Below are 16,682 nucleotides of genomic sequence, written 5' to 3' on the forward strand. Positions count from 1 at the left end.
ACTTTCACTTTCAATATCATGACTCCACTACGTGGTCTTATCAGGGTTCAGCCTTTGCTTCCCTCTACTGGTTAAATAGATTCAATGCAACAAATCGTTTTTTTGGTATAAACAACTTGATTTTGAAGATAAAACTCACAAGAGGTGTACTATTCCACAGATAATGACGATTAGGAAACAAATAATAATAATATAATAATAAGAATAACTAATTTATATATAAAATTACAAATTCAGTTAAATACATAAGGCTCTAGTTTGCACAGCAGTATTTTATTTCATGTGTCCAGGTAGGAGTCATGACGACATAAAAGCTGTGTTGAGTTTGTGTTGTTGTGTTTTGCTAATTTGCTGGAGTACTGTGTCCTAATAAAGACATGAGATTAAGACATACATTTATTTATATTATTTGGTCTTTTTGCTGTTGTGGTGTCATAAAGACCAAATAATATAAATATCGACCATATCACACCGTCTTCTGAAGCAAATGTAGTTTGCTCAGTTGTCCCTTGTCCATGCTCAGAATCATGGAAAGTTTAACATCTACAGTTCCATGACGACTGAGTACGATCCATCTGCTGAGGAAGACTGTGAAATACATTTGAATGCTCCAGGTCAGTAACTTGACCTTGAGTTGAGTTTATTTATTTTTTAGTTGTCAACTGCTTCCAAGGTGAAGAATGACATTTTAAGTTCAAACAAGGCGAGCTATAATTTGTGCGAGTGAAGGAAAAAAAGAGGATAAACTTTAAACCCGTATTTGGCTTCTCGTGTTGATCAATCAATATGATTGATTTAAAAATGATAGTAATTGGAATAAAATGGAGGCATCAACTGATTGTAGAAGTTTTTGTACTTCACAGTTCACTGTGTACAGGCCTGTTGTAGGTTGAATTAAAATATTGAATTGCAGACGACAGCAGTACTTTAAGATGTGATACTCAGTTAAGGTATGAAAATGATAACAATATTAGCAATTAAAGAATGTTATCTGGTGACTAAGATTGAGTAGCAGGTGTATAAGTGTCTTTTTGTTTTAATGTATTTAATCTATTTTGCTGCCCTGTAGCCCTTTTTCCATATTGTTGTGATAAACCACTTTGTTGTTCACTTGATTCCACCTGTAATAATGTTTCTCAGTAAGCAGCAGCAGGTGGTGCTATACTACCATTACACAAAGTCCTGCGATCAGTTTGTTTCTGCTGCAAAAAAAGCAAATTCAAGCACGGAGCCTGGGAGGGGACATGAACATAATCTTTAAGCATGTGCACTTTAATAAAATGCATGTTATGTCCATGTCACCTCCCGGGCTCTGTAGAGAAGAGGACTGGTGAATATGGTGGAAGATGGACTGTCTCACATACACTAAGGTATCTCTAAGGTTTTCGAATATGTAGTGTGTTCACACTGGAAAAGAGACAATATGAAGTATATTCAAAATAATATATCCTGCTGTTGATGCATACTATTATAATGCAATGAACAAAGGGAATGCCTCAGAAAACAAAACATAATTATTACATTTTTGCTCAAGCCTCATAAATGACACATGATGAACATCTTGATTTTCAACAGTCTGTTAGTTTGTTTTGTCGACACTCTATGAAAATGTATTCAGTTGCCATTTAAGTAAACCATTTAAGTAGCACCATATTAAGGTGAGAAGTTATTCTTCCACTTTGGTTTCCTGTACAAATAAGGCACAGGTTGTACATTTTATCACTTATGTCTTTATAGTGTTCTTTTTGGGAAGATGCATCTTTGTTGGCTACGTCAGGAAAGGTATGATGCCACCAGTGGTACTGAGAGGAAAGTGCAAGACCCAATAGACACTGAGAAATTGAATGCTGAATAAAAAGACATTAAGTGAGCCCTTTAAGTGAACCAATTTCTTATCCAATTTCTTTTGTTGACACTGTATCATCAAGTCAAAGAGAACCATCCATCAAATCAGAACTGTATCAGTCTAAGCATTGCTGGATATCAGAAATAAAAGAAGAAATAAAAAAGACAGCTCAAGTACTGTGAGCCAGTGGTGAAGGAAAGATATGAAAAAATATCATGGTGATGGAGTGTATAACCACAGTGACATGTCTGCACTCAGCCTCTGGTTATATCACCCAGCCAAGGTTAATATGTACATGGACACTCACCCTAAGGAGACTGTTACATAAGTTCTATACATATTGGGCTATAGCATGTTTCAGATTATATGTGATTACTGCAAAATTATCAAGTTAACCAAAGTCCTGTTATAAAATGCACCAAATTATGCATCATCGGCACATTGTCCAGATTTAAATATGATCCATAAGCTTGTAAAAAAAGGCGAATAAAACAATGTTGCATTGCCAGTAATGGGTCTGGACCTGGTCTGGTCTGGTCTGGTCTGGGTCACACGGACCCGGTCGACACATGCCGGTAAGAATTGTCTCCGGTCTGCTAAAAAGTGCACTGACAGCACAGAGGAAACTCTCCAGAGGAAACTTTTAGCTTCTGAAATATTTCTTTAAGACAGCTGGAGATGGAGATGGATGGAACAGATGGAGCTCAGGATTTATCAGGAGGACGGCTGCTTTACTCCAAACAATGTCCCCGTATGAACCTGGACGGTCTGTGTGTGTCTGTGTGTGTGTGTGTGTGGCCGATTGGATGTGTAGGACACAGAACATTAATTGACATTGGGTCCTGACCGACCCTGTCAGCCTGTCTGGAGATTTAAACAGCCAATCAAGTTACGCTGCTGTGCCTCGTGCGTAAATGCGCACAGAGTCTCTCTCGTCGTTTCTGCCGCGGGGAGATCGCAGTATTTAAAAAAACTCAAAAAACAAAAGCACCTTCACCGCCAGATGTGTATGTATTTCCCTGCAAGGTCAAGAATGGAAAATCAAGGTGCTTCTCGTTGAAGGGGTTCTTTGGTTCTTGGGGGGACAGAGTGTAAGGACGCAGGTTTCTTTAACAGGTGCTGATTTGTTCACTGGACTGAAGCAACAGTGGCTGGAGGCTGTAGTGAACTCATTTATGTTTAGTGTAACAGTGGCTGGAGGCTGTAGTGAACTCATTTATGTTTAGTGTAACAGTGGCTGGAGGCTGTAGTGAACTCATTTATGTTTAGTGTAACAGTGGCTGTAGAGGCAAAGCGCAGCGGCTGCATATAAACACACATGTCGTTCACAGACAGAGAGGCTGTGTCTTCTTTTATTGCCTTTGTGATGCAGAACGTTGCGAAGTAAAGTGGTCGCTCGTTTTTCATTTAGTCTGTTTCTTCTTTTTTCTTTTTATAACTCTCCATATTTTTTTCTGGGAAAAGATGGCCCACCCACAACTTCTGCATCCGCCACTGCGTTACGGTTAGCCCCCCCCTCATTCACTTCTGATCATTCATCATTTTGTACATGGACATTTTGTACGGGGATCAATAAAGTATTTCTGATTCTGAGGGAGGGTATGCAGATTACCCTCTGCATTCCTGTGACCTGCACAGTTGTCAGCTTTTACCTGTGCATGTGGCGGGAAAAGCGTGTTAGACTCCACCGAGCGCATGGAGAGAAAATCCGATCCATCTGACGCTCAGGATTTGTAGGTTGGGGCGGAATTACGACCCCCTCCTCTGTGAGATTAAATACTGTGGAATCCATGTATAGATTCTCACTATGTTTACTGCGCAAAGCATGTGCGGAATGCCGCATTCTGTGCGGGTAAATTTGTGGGAGTAGCCTGTAGTTTTGAGAGTTTTGGAGAGGGCTGGGACGCTGCACACCATGCACACGGATGTGGTGCTGCTCAACCTGCTGGTTTGGATGGCCGGTGTGTCCGCGCAGACGCGTCCGACAGGTCAAACACTGCAGCCATGCAGACACGTCAGGTCAGTTCATCATGAGAGAAATGCAGGAGATGCTTGGGTGACTTAGAATGTGCCGTGCGTAAATAGGCGTGGAGCTGAAAAATGGTTATTTAAGTAATTCAAATGTGTGTCAAATCTTTGATTGTAATTTAAGTGTCTGCACAAAGGTCCTATTACAGCCTGAACACCCAACATGTTTTCATTTGAGCAAGAAACGTCCTTCTTGACCTTGGAAATGTAGTTGAACAGAATAATCTTAACACTGCCATCAGTCTATTTGATAATGCTAATCTGGTAATCTGCTAGTGAGTTGTGGTTGAAAACTATGGTAAACCTGAAGTTCAAATTATTTTGTAAAAAAATGTGTCAGTTTTCCAAACGTTAGCCCTCTGAGCCTGTTCACCGAAAAGTCCGATTTCCAATTAGTCTTTTGTCACTGAGCCCAGTTATGAAATTAGCACATGACACTGTTGCATTTGGTTGTAAGGAAGCAAAAGGGTTTCCCTCTTCCGTCCCTCCGGCTTCTGTCGTGTAATGTTATTATTTATTCTGATTTAGGGATTGCATCAGTTTGATTGCCAGAATATATCTGGGCACAGATATTTTCAGATAACTACAGTGCAAAAAAGCTCTCATCCTGCACAGCTGGATGCAAAAATTAGCTGTGGGCCCATTCAGTCCTCCATATTACCCAATTTAGGCTATACATTGATTAAATGTAAACACTAATTGCCCCACCTGGAGAGTGAATCTGGGGCAGTTGGATGCTTTGGGGCTAAGTTGATGCTTATGTTCAAAGTTTCGACTTATTCTCCTCCCCAAATATTCCAGTTCTGATCTATTATGAAATTGTTTTCAACATAAGTAAATATGAACAACAAGTGATTATTACCGACAGCTTCCAGTAGAAAAACAATGACACCACTTTAGTGACAGTGCAGACTTGCCTTCTCTTGGGATGATGTGGGATCAGGACACAGCCCTGCTGCATGTTTGGTAACCAAAGCTCCGTTTTTAGCTGACAGCAGCAAAAGGCGACATGTGCTTGGTTTGAAAAATCACTTACTTTGATTACATAACCTGTAATCTAAATGTGTTCATGTGCTTTCTGAATTATTGCTATTGTTGTGGCTTTGGTTATCCGGGCGGAAGAAAGGCCAGCAATTATAATTGTTGTCTTTTTTTAAAGCATGAATGTAATATATATATATATATATATATATATATATATATTTATATGTATGTTTTTTAGGGGTGTCACGATTTTGATTCTAAATCGGAAATCGATTGAAATTTGACTGTGGTTGTGCTGAACGGGACACTGTATGTTGGACTTTTGCACTGCCTGTATAATAAACGCTGTAGGGAACTTGAATTTTTAAATCGAAAATCGAATCAAAACCTTAAAATAGAAAGTCAAATCGTGGATTTGATAAATCATGACACCCCTGCTGTTTTTCAACATGCGCCTCTTTATTTACCCTGATTACTTTTAAGATTTACCCGAATTAGCGTCAGTGCTGTCTAACGCTGCATAATTCTTGCATAAAATCACTTAATGTTTTTTCCGCTTTCAGATCAAAAAGAGAAATGCCTCTAACAGAAAGATCTGGTCACAACCGCAGGTTTGTTTTTTTTGTACAATTACAACAACAATGGGGGCTAAAGAGGAGAATCTTATAGTGCACATGGTCAACATTTTAATCACACTATTGTTTGCAGTATCTAGGAGGAGGATGGGCCGCTTCTGTGTGTATCACATATCAAGGCTGAGGCCTAATTGCAGCAGTCCATCCCTTTGCTGCATGTCACCCCCCCTTCTCTCTCTCTGTCCCCCCTGCCTTTCCTGTCTCTCTACTGTCCCGTCAAATTATTTGATAATATCTCTAAAAACTGTTGTGGCGTGGTCCTTGCTAGCGAAAGTCATTTTGTTTAAATCCCAAGCACCAAGACTTTGTGAGACAAAGGTTAACAATTAGATTAAGGCAGCTTTGTAGCAGAACTCCATAAAAATGCAGGTGGAAGGTGATTACCAGATGTGTTATGACACCTCAGAAACATGAAGGTTTGCTTGCTCTAGCATCAAAGAGTCCTTGTACTCAGTTGGTGTGTACCATCAAAGGGAATCAAATTTACTCCTAGCAGCTATAATACAGGGTGAGCACATACTGTACGCTATGCAACATGTTGTAAAGATTGGATCAACTTGAGAAAAATAGCATGAAAGGTTTCATTCAGTAATTGTACGAAAGGACTGAACGAGCTTGGTCCACCACTAGGAATGTAATGTCACGTAAGGACAAAATGTCAACAGAATAATAATGTTACAGAATTCTTTCTTTCGGACCCTAACTTCACATGTAGTGGTTCAGACATAAACTCTCGAATTGTTGTTTTCCTAAAATGTTCATCAGCCCCGTATTCAAGAGGAGTCCAGATACAACTAAAGCCTGGGACACAAAGTCAGAGCAGCTGCTGAGCATAGACGACCATGACTTTATAATGCGACCAGGATTTGGAGGTAAGGTCGTTCATCTTTCTGAACTAAATGGAGGAGTATCAATCACTCCTCATGCAGACGGCCAGCAGACTGTGATCTCTATTCAAAGATGCTTCGGTTTTAATTCAGTGTCCAGACACTAAACCCCAACCCACACCATCTAATCTATACGCTCATCTAAATGTGGGTGTGTCCTGCGCTGGCTTGTCGAGATGACATAGCAGAGTAGGATTATGTCTCAGTCATCCCGCTGTGGGCCAATAATTATTACCAAACACCCACAGTCTGTAACTCACATCTTAATCTGCTTATTAAATTCTCAACACTTGCATTTCCCTTATAAGTATGAAATATCACACCGAGTCCTTGGAAAAATACAAACACACATATTTATATCTCTGCACTTCTGGTTAGATGCTAAACTGCATTTCACTGTCCCAGTGCCTGTACTCTGTGCAGTGACAGTAAAGTTAAATCAGAACAGGTGCTGAGACAATGTGAGGGTGTTGTTCGGAGACATTTGCATGGCTGTTTTCTTTTATATTTATATACTACTTACAAATATATCCCTTGTAGCTCCAGTGTTCAGTTTCGAACCCACCTCCTGACAGAGGTTTGGCTTAACCAATCAGCTTGTTTGTCATGCAGGCTGGCACAATGCACCATGCAATAATTGATACCACCTGTCTTGGCGTAGTTCCACAGAGACATTTACATATTTCATCTTTGCATCGTTGCAGAAGTGAAAGCTCACATTTTGGTTTTCCGTCTGCACATAGACTGGATGAGTCTCTCTGCTCTCACCAACCCCCCACATAAAACCATAGGCATAGAAATGGCATAGACTCTCGCTAAAATGTGAATGAATATTTGACTTCATCAGGTGGCCAGAAACACTTCAATTAATTGCCATTTTAGTGTCAGAATGTTTGGAAGATATGTGGCTTGAGAAAAATAGGTCCAACATTTACTTGGGTGACTATGGGTCATAATCTGTGCTCACTTTCACTTCTCCCAAAAGAGTGAAGAAACCCAGGACCTGAAAAGGTCCTAAAAGGACAGGGCAGTGGCAAAATCCATGTGACACAGAAAATGACTCTACATTGCGCTGTCTCTAAGACCTTTACTCTGAACAAGGAAACTGTTCACGCTAACTATAGCGTCAATCAATAAATGTATAAAGATATGAACACAGGTAATCCAGGCAGTTCTAAATGAGGCACCTGGGCAACACGTGCACTCTCATGTCCACACTACTGTAATACAGGTTCAATCATCTTTGTAAACTGCTACATATTTTTCTAGGGCCTGCAGTCCCAGTTGGAGTGGATGTTCACGTTGAAAGTTTGGATACTATTTCAGAGGTTGACATGGTATGTCTGGACCAAACTGTAAGTAAGACAATTTATGTATTTTGTTGAGATAGTACAGTAACAGTCATGTGTTGTGTGTTTAAGGACTTTACTATGACTCTGTATCTGAGGCACTACTGGAAAGATGAACGTCTGTCCTTCAGAAGCAACAACGACCAGAGCTTGACATTCGATGGCCGCCTGGTGAAGAAAATTTGGGTACCTGACATGTTTTTTGTCCACTCTAAGAAGTCCTTCACCCATGACACCACCACTGACAATGTCATGCTGCGAGTTTACCCAGATGGCAAAGTCCTCTACAGCCTCAGGTAATGCCCCCAACACCTAAAAATACACTTATTCACTTTCTTTCCAAGAGTGACATGTTACGATTACTACTGGAACTATTTATTGGTGAACAGCAGCCAATAGCAGTGTGCAAGTGTGTCTCCATCCACCTGTTTTTTTTGCACGTTTTCAATTTGCTCTTTAAAGCTGGAGTGCGGGACTTTTACATATAAATGAATGTCCATTACATTCAAGCTGTTGCCAAACAACTTAACACAATGCTGACTAAGCCTATCACTGCACCAATGTTGCCATAGCAGAATGGGGGAGTATAGTTCCAATGTGTAACTCCTAAAAATCACAAACTAAACAACAAACAAGATTTTTACAGTTTAAGCAAACTGGATACATTGTGTAAAAATAAGGCAGCTTTAGAGTTGGCATATTTTTTTCACTTTGGATGGAGCCAGGCTAGCTGTTGCCCCCTGCTCCCACTCTTTATGCTAAGCTAGGCTAACCATGGCTAACCACAGATATGGGATTCTCATCTTTACTTAACTTTTGTCTTCATTGGGCTGTGGCTGCTGCAGGATAGATAGAAAGTCATTGACACAGAAATTCCCAGAAGACGTTTTGACCTGTCACAGTAAGTAGGAAAAGCACAGGTTCAACACAACTTAAACACTAATAAGCATTTTAATATAGTCCACTATATAGTCTTTAGAAATAGGAACATGTACTATATGTAATACTAATAGGTTGTGATGTTAGTGAGAGTTCAGGGACGTAATTGCAGTTGGCTGTCCCGCCAAGACAAAGTGGCACCAGCTGCCACAGTACAAGTTGTGTATTTAAAGGGGTAACGGCTGCCAATTACTACTACTAATACTGTTGAGCAAGACCATGTAATTTTGGCGAGCTATAGGCTGCTCCCGTGCCAACATAGTTGACTTTGTAATCCACATTACAGGGCCTGGCAGAGATTAACAGCTGGCCATCTGCCTCCTGTTGTGACCACTCCAGCATAGTACCGCCCTCCTGACCGACTGGAGCTAACAAAATTTAAATTATGACATCGACATTTACAAATCTGCATTCACCAACATTCACTATTTGACCTGAAATATCTGAATGTCAGCACGGAGGGTGATTGATAGACACATTATTGATAGCCTGGGCCTAATGATGATTGGTAGAAATGGTCAGATAAATAAACACATCTCAAAAAATAAAATCAAACAATCTTCAGTCTGTGATCGGGTTGGGATTCTGATCTGGATGTGGTCTGTGGTACTTTGCTATCTGGTGAATGTATATTGTGTGTGTGAGGGAAGAATAGTTGATGGTAAATAGTAGATATAAACATACTCATCACATGACATGGGTTAATCTCTGTGGGGTTGGTGCTGGTTGGAGATTTTCCAGACCAAGGCTGATTGGCGAGTGAGGATGACAGTTTGTAGACCCGGCCTGCAGATCGTGTGGCCTTCTCTCGTCCTGTGAGCTGGATTATATGTTTTCATTTATCGTCTCTATGCTGGAAACCAAATCTCTGCTGACCCCCCTGATCCACACCGTATGTGCCTGTTAATATCAGAATCAGAATCAGAATCAGATATACTTTATTGATCCCCGGGGGGAAATTGTACAGTATTGGTGCTCCCATTCAAGAGTAGAAAGTAGCATAAATTTAGAACTAAAAGTATGTACAAAATATAAAAATAAGAAATAACGTAACGTAATGTAATAATGTATTGCACTGTTGTGTATGACTATATATGTATTGCACTGAAAATTTAAAGAATAAATAATAATGAGGTAGTATGTGTAGGAGCAGGTCCAGATTTCAGTGTCAGTGACACTTGGCCTTGCGGATCAGTTTATTGAGTCTGCTGGAGTCCGCCACCCTCAGCCTGCTGCCCCAGCATGCAAAAGCAATATATTAGCATGCAATATATTAGCATCAGCATGCAACAGCAATATAATATTGAGGAGTAATACTCTGCTTAAAATTATGGACCTAAAAATGTAAAAAATAATTGGCCACTATTTACAGTTTTATCACCAGATCAAAACTACAAACATCTACTTAACCTTAACCTTCCCCAAAAGCCATCTGATTGATGATAAACCACATCAGTGCCATGTCAACCATCCCAGGTCCAGGGGGGGTTTGCATTGCTCAGGCTGTTTACTATAAGTCACACATAATATATATTGCTGCCAACTATTCCAAATTATACTGTTGGGTAATTGTTGGGGGGCAGCAACCACAGCCCAGGAACCTCTTTTGACCAAGCCAGTACCTAGGTTCCTAAAAAGGTCCCTGGTATTTTTTCTGCAGTGGAAAAGGGCTGTATTTGTTTATTGTTTGTCAAATGGAGCCTCACGAACATGGAACAACACATGAGTCATGCCACAAAACTAAAATGTATATTGCTGCAATAAATGGTTAAAACCTTGTTGTGAGTGTCCTGACTGAATTTGAAATTGGTTTTAAGACAGAGAGATTCCCAAGAGCACTTGAAAGCACCCGGAAGAACAACCTTTTTAACCCCTTTGCAGATACAGTGAGGTTGTTTTGTACTATGGCAAAATAGTAATTGTTACTTAAAAATAAATGACTTAACTATGCTCACATCCCAAGAGTATAACTGAAATAATTATTCCTCTGGTAAAATGTTGTCGTTACTACGGCTAATTGTTTTGTCATTGCAGGGTGACAGTCACAGCCATGTGTAGCATGGACCTGAGTCGCTTTCCTCTTGATACGCAGACATGCTCTTTGGAGATTGAGAGCTGTAAGTGACTGATGATCTCCTCCACAGTTACACAGTTTCAACCAACGGCATTGTGACAACCCCTCTGTCTTCTCAGGAACTGTTGTCTTAGCTGCACAAGTAGAGAGATATTTCTCTTCCTGTTTTCTGTTACTATAATTTTGTTAAATTGGAAACTGGAGACAATGGAGGGTGTTTTTACTGCATTGTACAGAGGTGTTATGTTCCTATTAGCTACAATAGATACGTAGTTTGTGTTATTTGTCTCTCCAGATGCATATACAGATGATGACCTGATGCTGTACTGGAAGGAAGGGAACAGGTCATTAAGCACAGATGAGAGAATTTCTCTCTCCCAGTTCCTTATCCAGGATTTCCATACCACCACCAAGCTGGCCTTCTATAGCAGCACAGGTACTGGCATAAAGTGCAGAGCTGTCTTTTAATCTAATATACAGTATCTTAGGTCTGTACAACTTCTAACTTAATCTCTCCTCCAGGCTGGTACAACCGTCTGTACATCAACTTCACTCTGCGGCGTCACATCTTCTTTTTCCTGCTGCAGACCTACTTCCCTGCCACTCTGATGGTCATGCTGTCCTGGGTGTCCTTCTGGATCGACCGCAGGGCCGTCCCTGCCAGAGTGCCATTGGGTGAGAGTGCTTGGCCATTGCTAGCTAATTGGTGCTTAGTTAGGTGATTGCTGGCTTAGTTCTTATTTCTAGATGTTCAGCTGATCTGGACAAATTTCCACATTATAATTTTATACATACATTTAAAAAACATTATGGAAGCTCACAGCGGACAAAAATTAAATAATTTAATAAAACTTAAATGTAGTTTTCCATTTGTATGCACATGATATGTCAAAATTGAAATTACATTAATTTATCCAATCAAATCTGATTTGGAGTGACCCGCTAACCACGCATATCAAATAAAACCACGATCGCTGTTAGCTCATGGGTAGCTAGCAGAGCAATATCATAGTAAGAGGTGTGAGTTTGGATTTCAGCCGGCACAAACTTTGTGTGTAAAGACTGTGGTTGATGTCTAATTTATTAATTTAACCCTTCTCCTTCTGATTCAACAACGCAGGTGTGGAGGTGAATACTCCTGCTCTCTTTACAGCATCCATATCCCACTCTATTTGCTAAGCCATGCCCACTTTTGAGTGATCCAATCACATATAAAGAATTTGATTTAAATCCACACATTTCATTCACATACTCTGTTTCACTAAGAAATTCACATTACAGAAGCTGAAGAAGCTTCAACTTCTGCTTCATTGTTACTTTAATATTGTTAGCCCACAACCTCCATAATCTTGTTGTATTTTGAGCAAATAAGTGGAAGTAGCAGTTTGTTGAACAGGGGAATAGTACTCTTCTCTCAGACAAATGTTCCCTCATTATTTAAAAGCATATATTTTTAACCCGACTACTGGTCCTTGTTTATCACTACAACTTGGACATCAGATATGAGACTGGTTTCACCTGCTCTGAACTTGTTGTCCTGCCTCAGGTATAACCACGGTGCTCACCATGTCCACCATCATCACTGGAGTCAACGCTTCCATGCCCAGGGTGTCCTACATCAAAGCTGTGGACATTTACCTGTGGGTCAGTTTTGTCTTTGTGTTCCTGTCGGTGATAGAGTATGCTGCAGTCAACTACCTGTCTACTTTACAAGAACGCAAGGAGAGGAAACTCCAAGAGGTATGTACATTTACTGAAGTCATTATTTGGTGGCGAGGCAGACAAAGGTCAAAACCAGAGAAGGCAGCGCAAACAAACAAATCTGACAATGAGCAGGAAAAAATCAAAAGTCCAATGAACAGGCAAAGTCCGAAAACACTGGTAACGCAGGTAGAACAGGGAAACAGGGAGCCAAGAATGAGGGGAAGACCCAGACTATATACTAAACATGGGAGGGAAAACACGACGCAGGTGAACTCAATCAGGGCGGAGCATGCAATCAAAATTGGCGGGAAACACACAAAGAAAAGAGGTAAGTAACGCAATAAAAACAGGAAACATGAAGCATAAATGACTGAATGAACTAAACATAACTTAGGAAGCAAACTGTGACATCAACAACTATTGCTTGGATTGCCGTGAAATTTTGGTCCCGATTTTGAAGGTCCCCAGAGGAGGAATCTTTGTTGTTGTTGATGTTTTGTTTTCAGGTTACTTACTTACTATACTACTAATACTACCTTACTAATACTACCAATACAATACAATACTGATGACATTCTCATCAGCCTCAGCGGTACCTTGTGTTAGTGCTAATTAGCAAGTGTTAACATGTTAGCAGCTACAATGGAGAAAATGGTAAACATTACCAGATAAATGTTAGCATTGTCACTATGAGCTCATTAGCATGTCGATGTTAGCATTCAGCTCAAAGCGCCGCTGTGTCCACAGAGCCTCACAGAGCTGCTAGCTCTCAGTCTGTATGACTGTAACTGTATAATCTGAAGTACTGTGATGCTTTTTCATGCAGTGTCTCAGTGGTTGTCAAACTGCAAAAATAACATTTATTCAAGTAATTTATTGTTTTATTCATACTTAAAATTAAATATTTCATTGTCTACTTGCAGCTGCCGTGTACCTGTAGTATGGCCCATCCTGGCATGATGTCAGCCAGCTACACTGAGATGGATGCCAAAACAGCAGGGAACTACGGCATGCCACAAGAGAATGGGGCGAAACGGGAGAGGATGCTGGTGCAGCTGGCGATGGAGAGCGACCAGATCACCGGCCATGTTGGCTCCGGCTCCTACAACAACGCCGGGATCGACACACATGTCATAGACAAGTACTCTCGGGTCATCTTTCCTGGATCTTACATCCTCTTCAACATCATCTACTGGTCCATCTACTACTAACACAGATGGGACTCAGACAGACCTGTAGGTAACCACCTGTGGGGGACACCTCGAGCAGAAGACTGAGAAATCTGTCTCCACGCTGTCTAAGTGGTTCACAGATGCACTTGTAGTAGAGTGGAGACTTGTGCATTAAACCTGCAGATTCAGGCTTTTGCGTCTTCAAATGTAAAAGAAAGAAAATGGAACAGTCCAATCCAAAGAAAGACTGGTGCAGTAGAAGTTTTAAGGCAGACCTGATATGAAAATAGAAGTCCAGACAATAGCTAGATCTTAGCTTAACACATTGTACTTCACCTCGGTCCTCGGGTCTGGCAAAACTTTCACCAAATGAAGCTGAATCTATAGTCAGCCAATCAAAACACAATAATTATCTTCATCACAGTTGCAGATTGTGTACCATGATGTGTACTTAAAGGGTGCTGAATGTTTGCCAGGGAGCAGCTACGCCTAGAACTTTTTAATTTAAGGTTGTTACCTGCCAATTGTTAATTAGGGGTTTTCCCAACTGGTTCAGAGTTTGAAAAACTCTTTAATCAAGGGCTTGAAACAAATTGTAGGCAGTGCATCAGTAAATATTGAGTGTAAATGTTGTCTCTGGCCTCAGGTCCATTTGGCTGGTGTTTGGTTTTGATTTTGTTGGGCGTCTCCACCTGCTATTTTGGTTCATGTCTGTGTCTGATAGTGTGTGATTTTAGCATAAATTCAAAAGGTAAAATGTTCAGGGTCTCATTTTATAATTTGACCTGTTTCTTGATATGTTTGAACTTACACTTGTGAGTACACATGTAAATCGATGGAGCTTTTTTTTTTACTGTCACATCTCTTGTAACTCTTCTCATCTACAAAGTGGTATAATAATTATGTATTGACTCAGTGGTAAATCAGTGTAATTCTTGATTAAAATGTTTTTCTTAAAGAAGTTGTTCTCAGACTGCAAAACCACGGTTGCCTTACTTTGGGGAATGGGAGATACTGCCACCTGGAAGCAGAACATCTGACATGTTTAAGTAAAATGAAGTCTGATCAACAGATGAGCGGAGGCCTCTCTCAAGATCAGCATCCAAAAGTTTTAAGAGGTTGGCTTTGAAATGCATCCTTCTGTTGCTTTTATCTTATGTACTTCTGCTGTAACACATTTCGAAGAGAGCTTAGTAAAATCTGACATTCTGGAAGAGGAGGGTAGAGGAGCTCAGTGCATCATGGGAAGTCCCCCGGCAGCCCAGGCCTACAGCAGCATAACTGGGGGCTGGTCCAGCCCTAACTATAAGCTTCATCAAAAAGGAAAGTTTTAAGCCTACTCTTAGAAGTAGACAGTGTGTCTGCCTCCTGGACCCAAACTGGGAGCCGATTCCACAAGAGAGGAGCTGAAGGCTCTGACTCCCATTCTATAGACTATATAGAGACTATAGGAACCACAAGCAACCCTGCATTCTGGGAGCACAGTGCTCTGGTGGGGTAATAGATATGATGGTGCCTGACCAGTAAGAGGGAGCCAGTGTGGAGAAGCTAATAAGGGAGAAATATGATCTATTTTCCTGGTTCCTGTGAGTACACGTGCCGCAGCATTCTGGATCAAATGGAGAAAAAGAGGAAAAAGTCTAACTTTGAAAGATCCAGTATTTATAGTGGGGATTCTGATTCTGATTCTGTCAAAAGGGTTAAAATCTCAGACAGGGCCTCAAGCAGTAGGCCGACAATCAATAGTGCCTAGAAAGAATTATGCATGGAAAATAATCATTGAGCTGAACAAAGATGGTCAAATCTTTCAGATATTAAATGCTAAAGAATTCCTCCTGGTTTACAAATACTTGATGCAAATTACACCAAAATTCAAGTGCACATATATGTACTCAAGTGACTTACTGGACTACTTACTTATTTTATATCAAAAAAACACAAATAAAATAAAATATGACAAATAATTTGCGGTGTGATGCTGCCCTCTAGTGGAGTGTCTGTAGACTTGCACATTTTTCAGGGGGTTTGAGACCCGGACGTGGCTCTTTGTCATTTTTGCAGCATAATACATGGTGACATTACACGTTATTACTGTAAGAGGTGAAATAGGATTGCCTCCTGTGCATTTGAGTGGTCACTTGTCACATGTAAAGGTGTGTTACTGGATAAAACAGTAGATACTGAAAAGTAACATTACATTTCATTATGAACTTGATTTGAACAAATCTGATTGGATTTCCTGGCTGGATCACATCGTGACAGTGTGCAATGTCTGCTGATAGCTTTCAGACCACCTTGGGTTGATTAGCCTCCAGGCCCAAATTGCAATGGGGGTGCTCTGACCCCATCATATTTGCTTGCAAGTCTACTTAGAATTATAATTTATCTCCTAAACTCTGAGATGAGTTTTAAGGCTCTGAAAACATTTTTAAGAAAGCAAAGATTACTCCAAATATATTGCAAATAAACCAAAATTTGAACCAAACTTTATTAAAAGGCTAAATAAATTCTTTTGACTTGAATACATTACCTACAAAGATGTACATCATAGAGAGAGTTTAGAGACACACACCAAGCTCCAAAAACAAAAAACCACAATAACAAAAAGCAAGTAAAGAAACAGCCATGTGAATGCTGTAAGGTCACAAAGTCATGGCGTTGGGTTCCACTTACTCGTGTTCCTTTGGGGAGAGAACACTGGCAGGTAAAGCAGTGGTGACAGATACAAGAGCTGGGCACAATAATGTATTCAACTGAATATCTTCGCATCAAACAGTACACTGGCAAGGCCTGCGTCAGAGCTGTATCTTACTGCATCATACTGTGAGGTGATCCTGACAAAATACATGTTACAATAGAATATGTAACGTGACACAATAAAAAAACAATAACAATATACAGCAATAAGAAAGACCCCATTACTAAGAATGATTGTATTATATATCATACAAGTGTTATTGTGCCCACCCCTGTATATTCAACATGTGTGACATGCCAAAATATGTTAGTGATGGAACAAGGTTCAAAATTTATGGCGGGATAACGGACCAACGGAACATCTACC

General features: G+C 40.3%; 1 protein-coding gene across 1 annotated transcript; it reads left to right on the plus strand.

Moving 5' to 3' along the window:
* Nucleotides 1-3,784: 3,784 nt before the first annotated feature.
* On the plus strand, nucleotides 3,785-13,657 carry LOC139302597 (gamma-aminobutyric acid receptor subunit rho-1-like). The gene is made up of 10 exons (XM_070926300.1): nucleotides 3,785-3,865; nucleotides 5,422-5,469; nucleotides 6,259-6,365; nucleotides 7,650-7,717; nucleotides 7,802-8,025; nucleotides 10,703-10,785; nucleotides 11,038-11,178; nucleotides 11,265-11,417; nucleotides 12,289-12,482; nucleotides 13,370-13,657. The coding sequence occupies exons 1-10, from the start codon at nucleotides 3,801-3,803 to the stop codon at nucleotides 13,655-13,657; spliced, it is 1,371 nt and encodes a 456-aa protein (XP_070782401.1). The 5' UTR covers nucleotides 3,785-3,800.
* Nucleotides 13,658-16,682: the final 3,025 nt, after the last annotated feature.

Source organism: Enoplosus armatus, chromosome 19, assembly GCF_043641665.1.
Source record: "Enoplosus armatus isolate fEnoArm2 chromosome 19, fEnoArm2.hap1, whole genome shotgun sequence".
Classification (NCBI taxonomy): Eukaryota; Metazoa; Chordata; class Actinopteri; order Centrarchiformes; family Enoplosidae; genus Enoplosus; species Enoplosus armatus.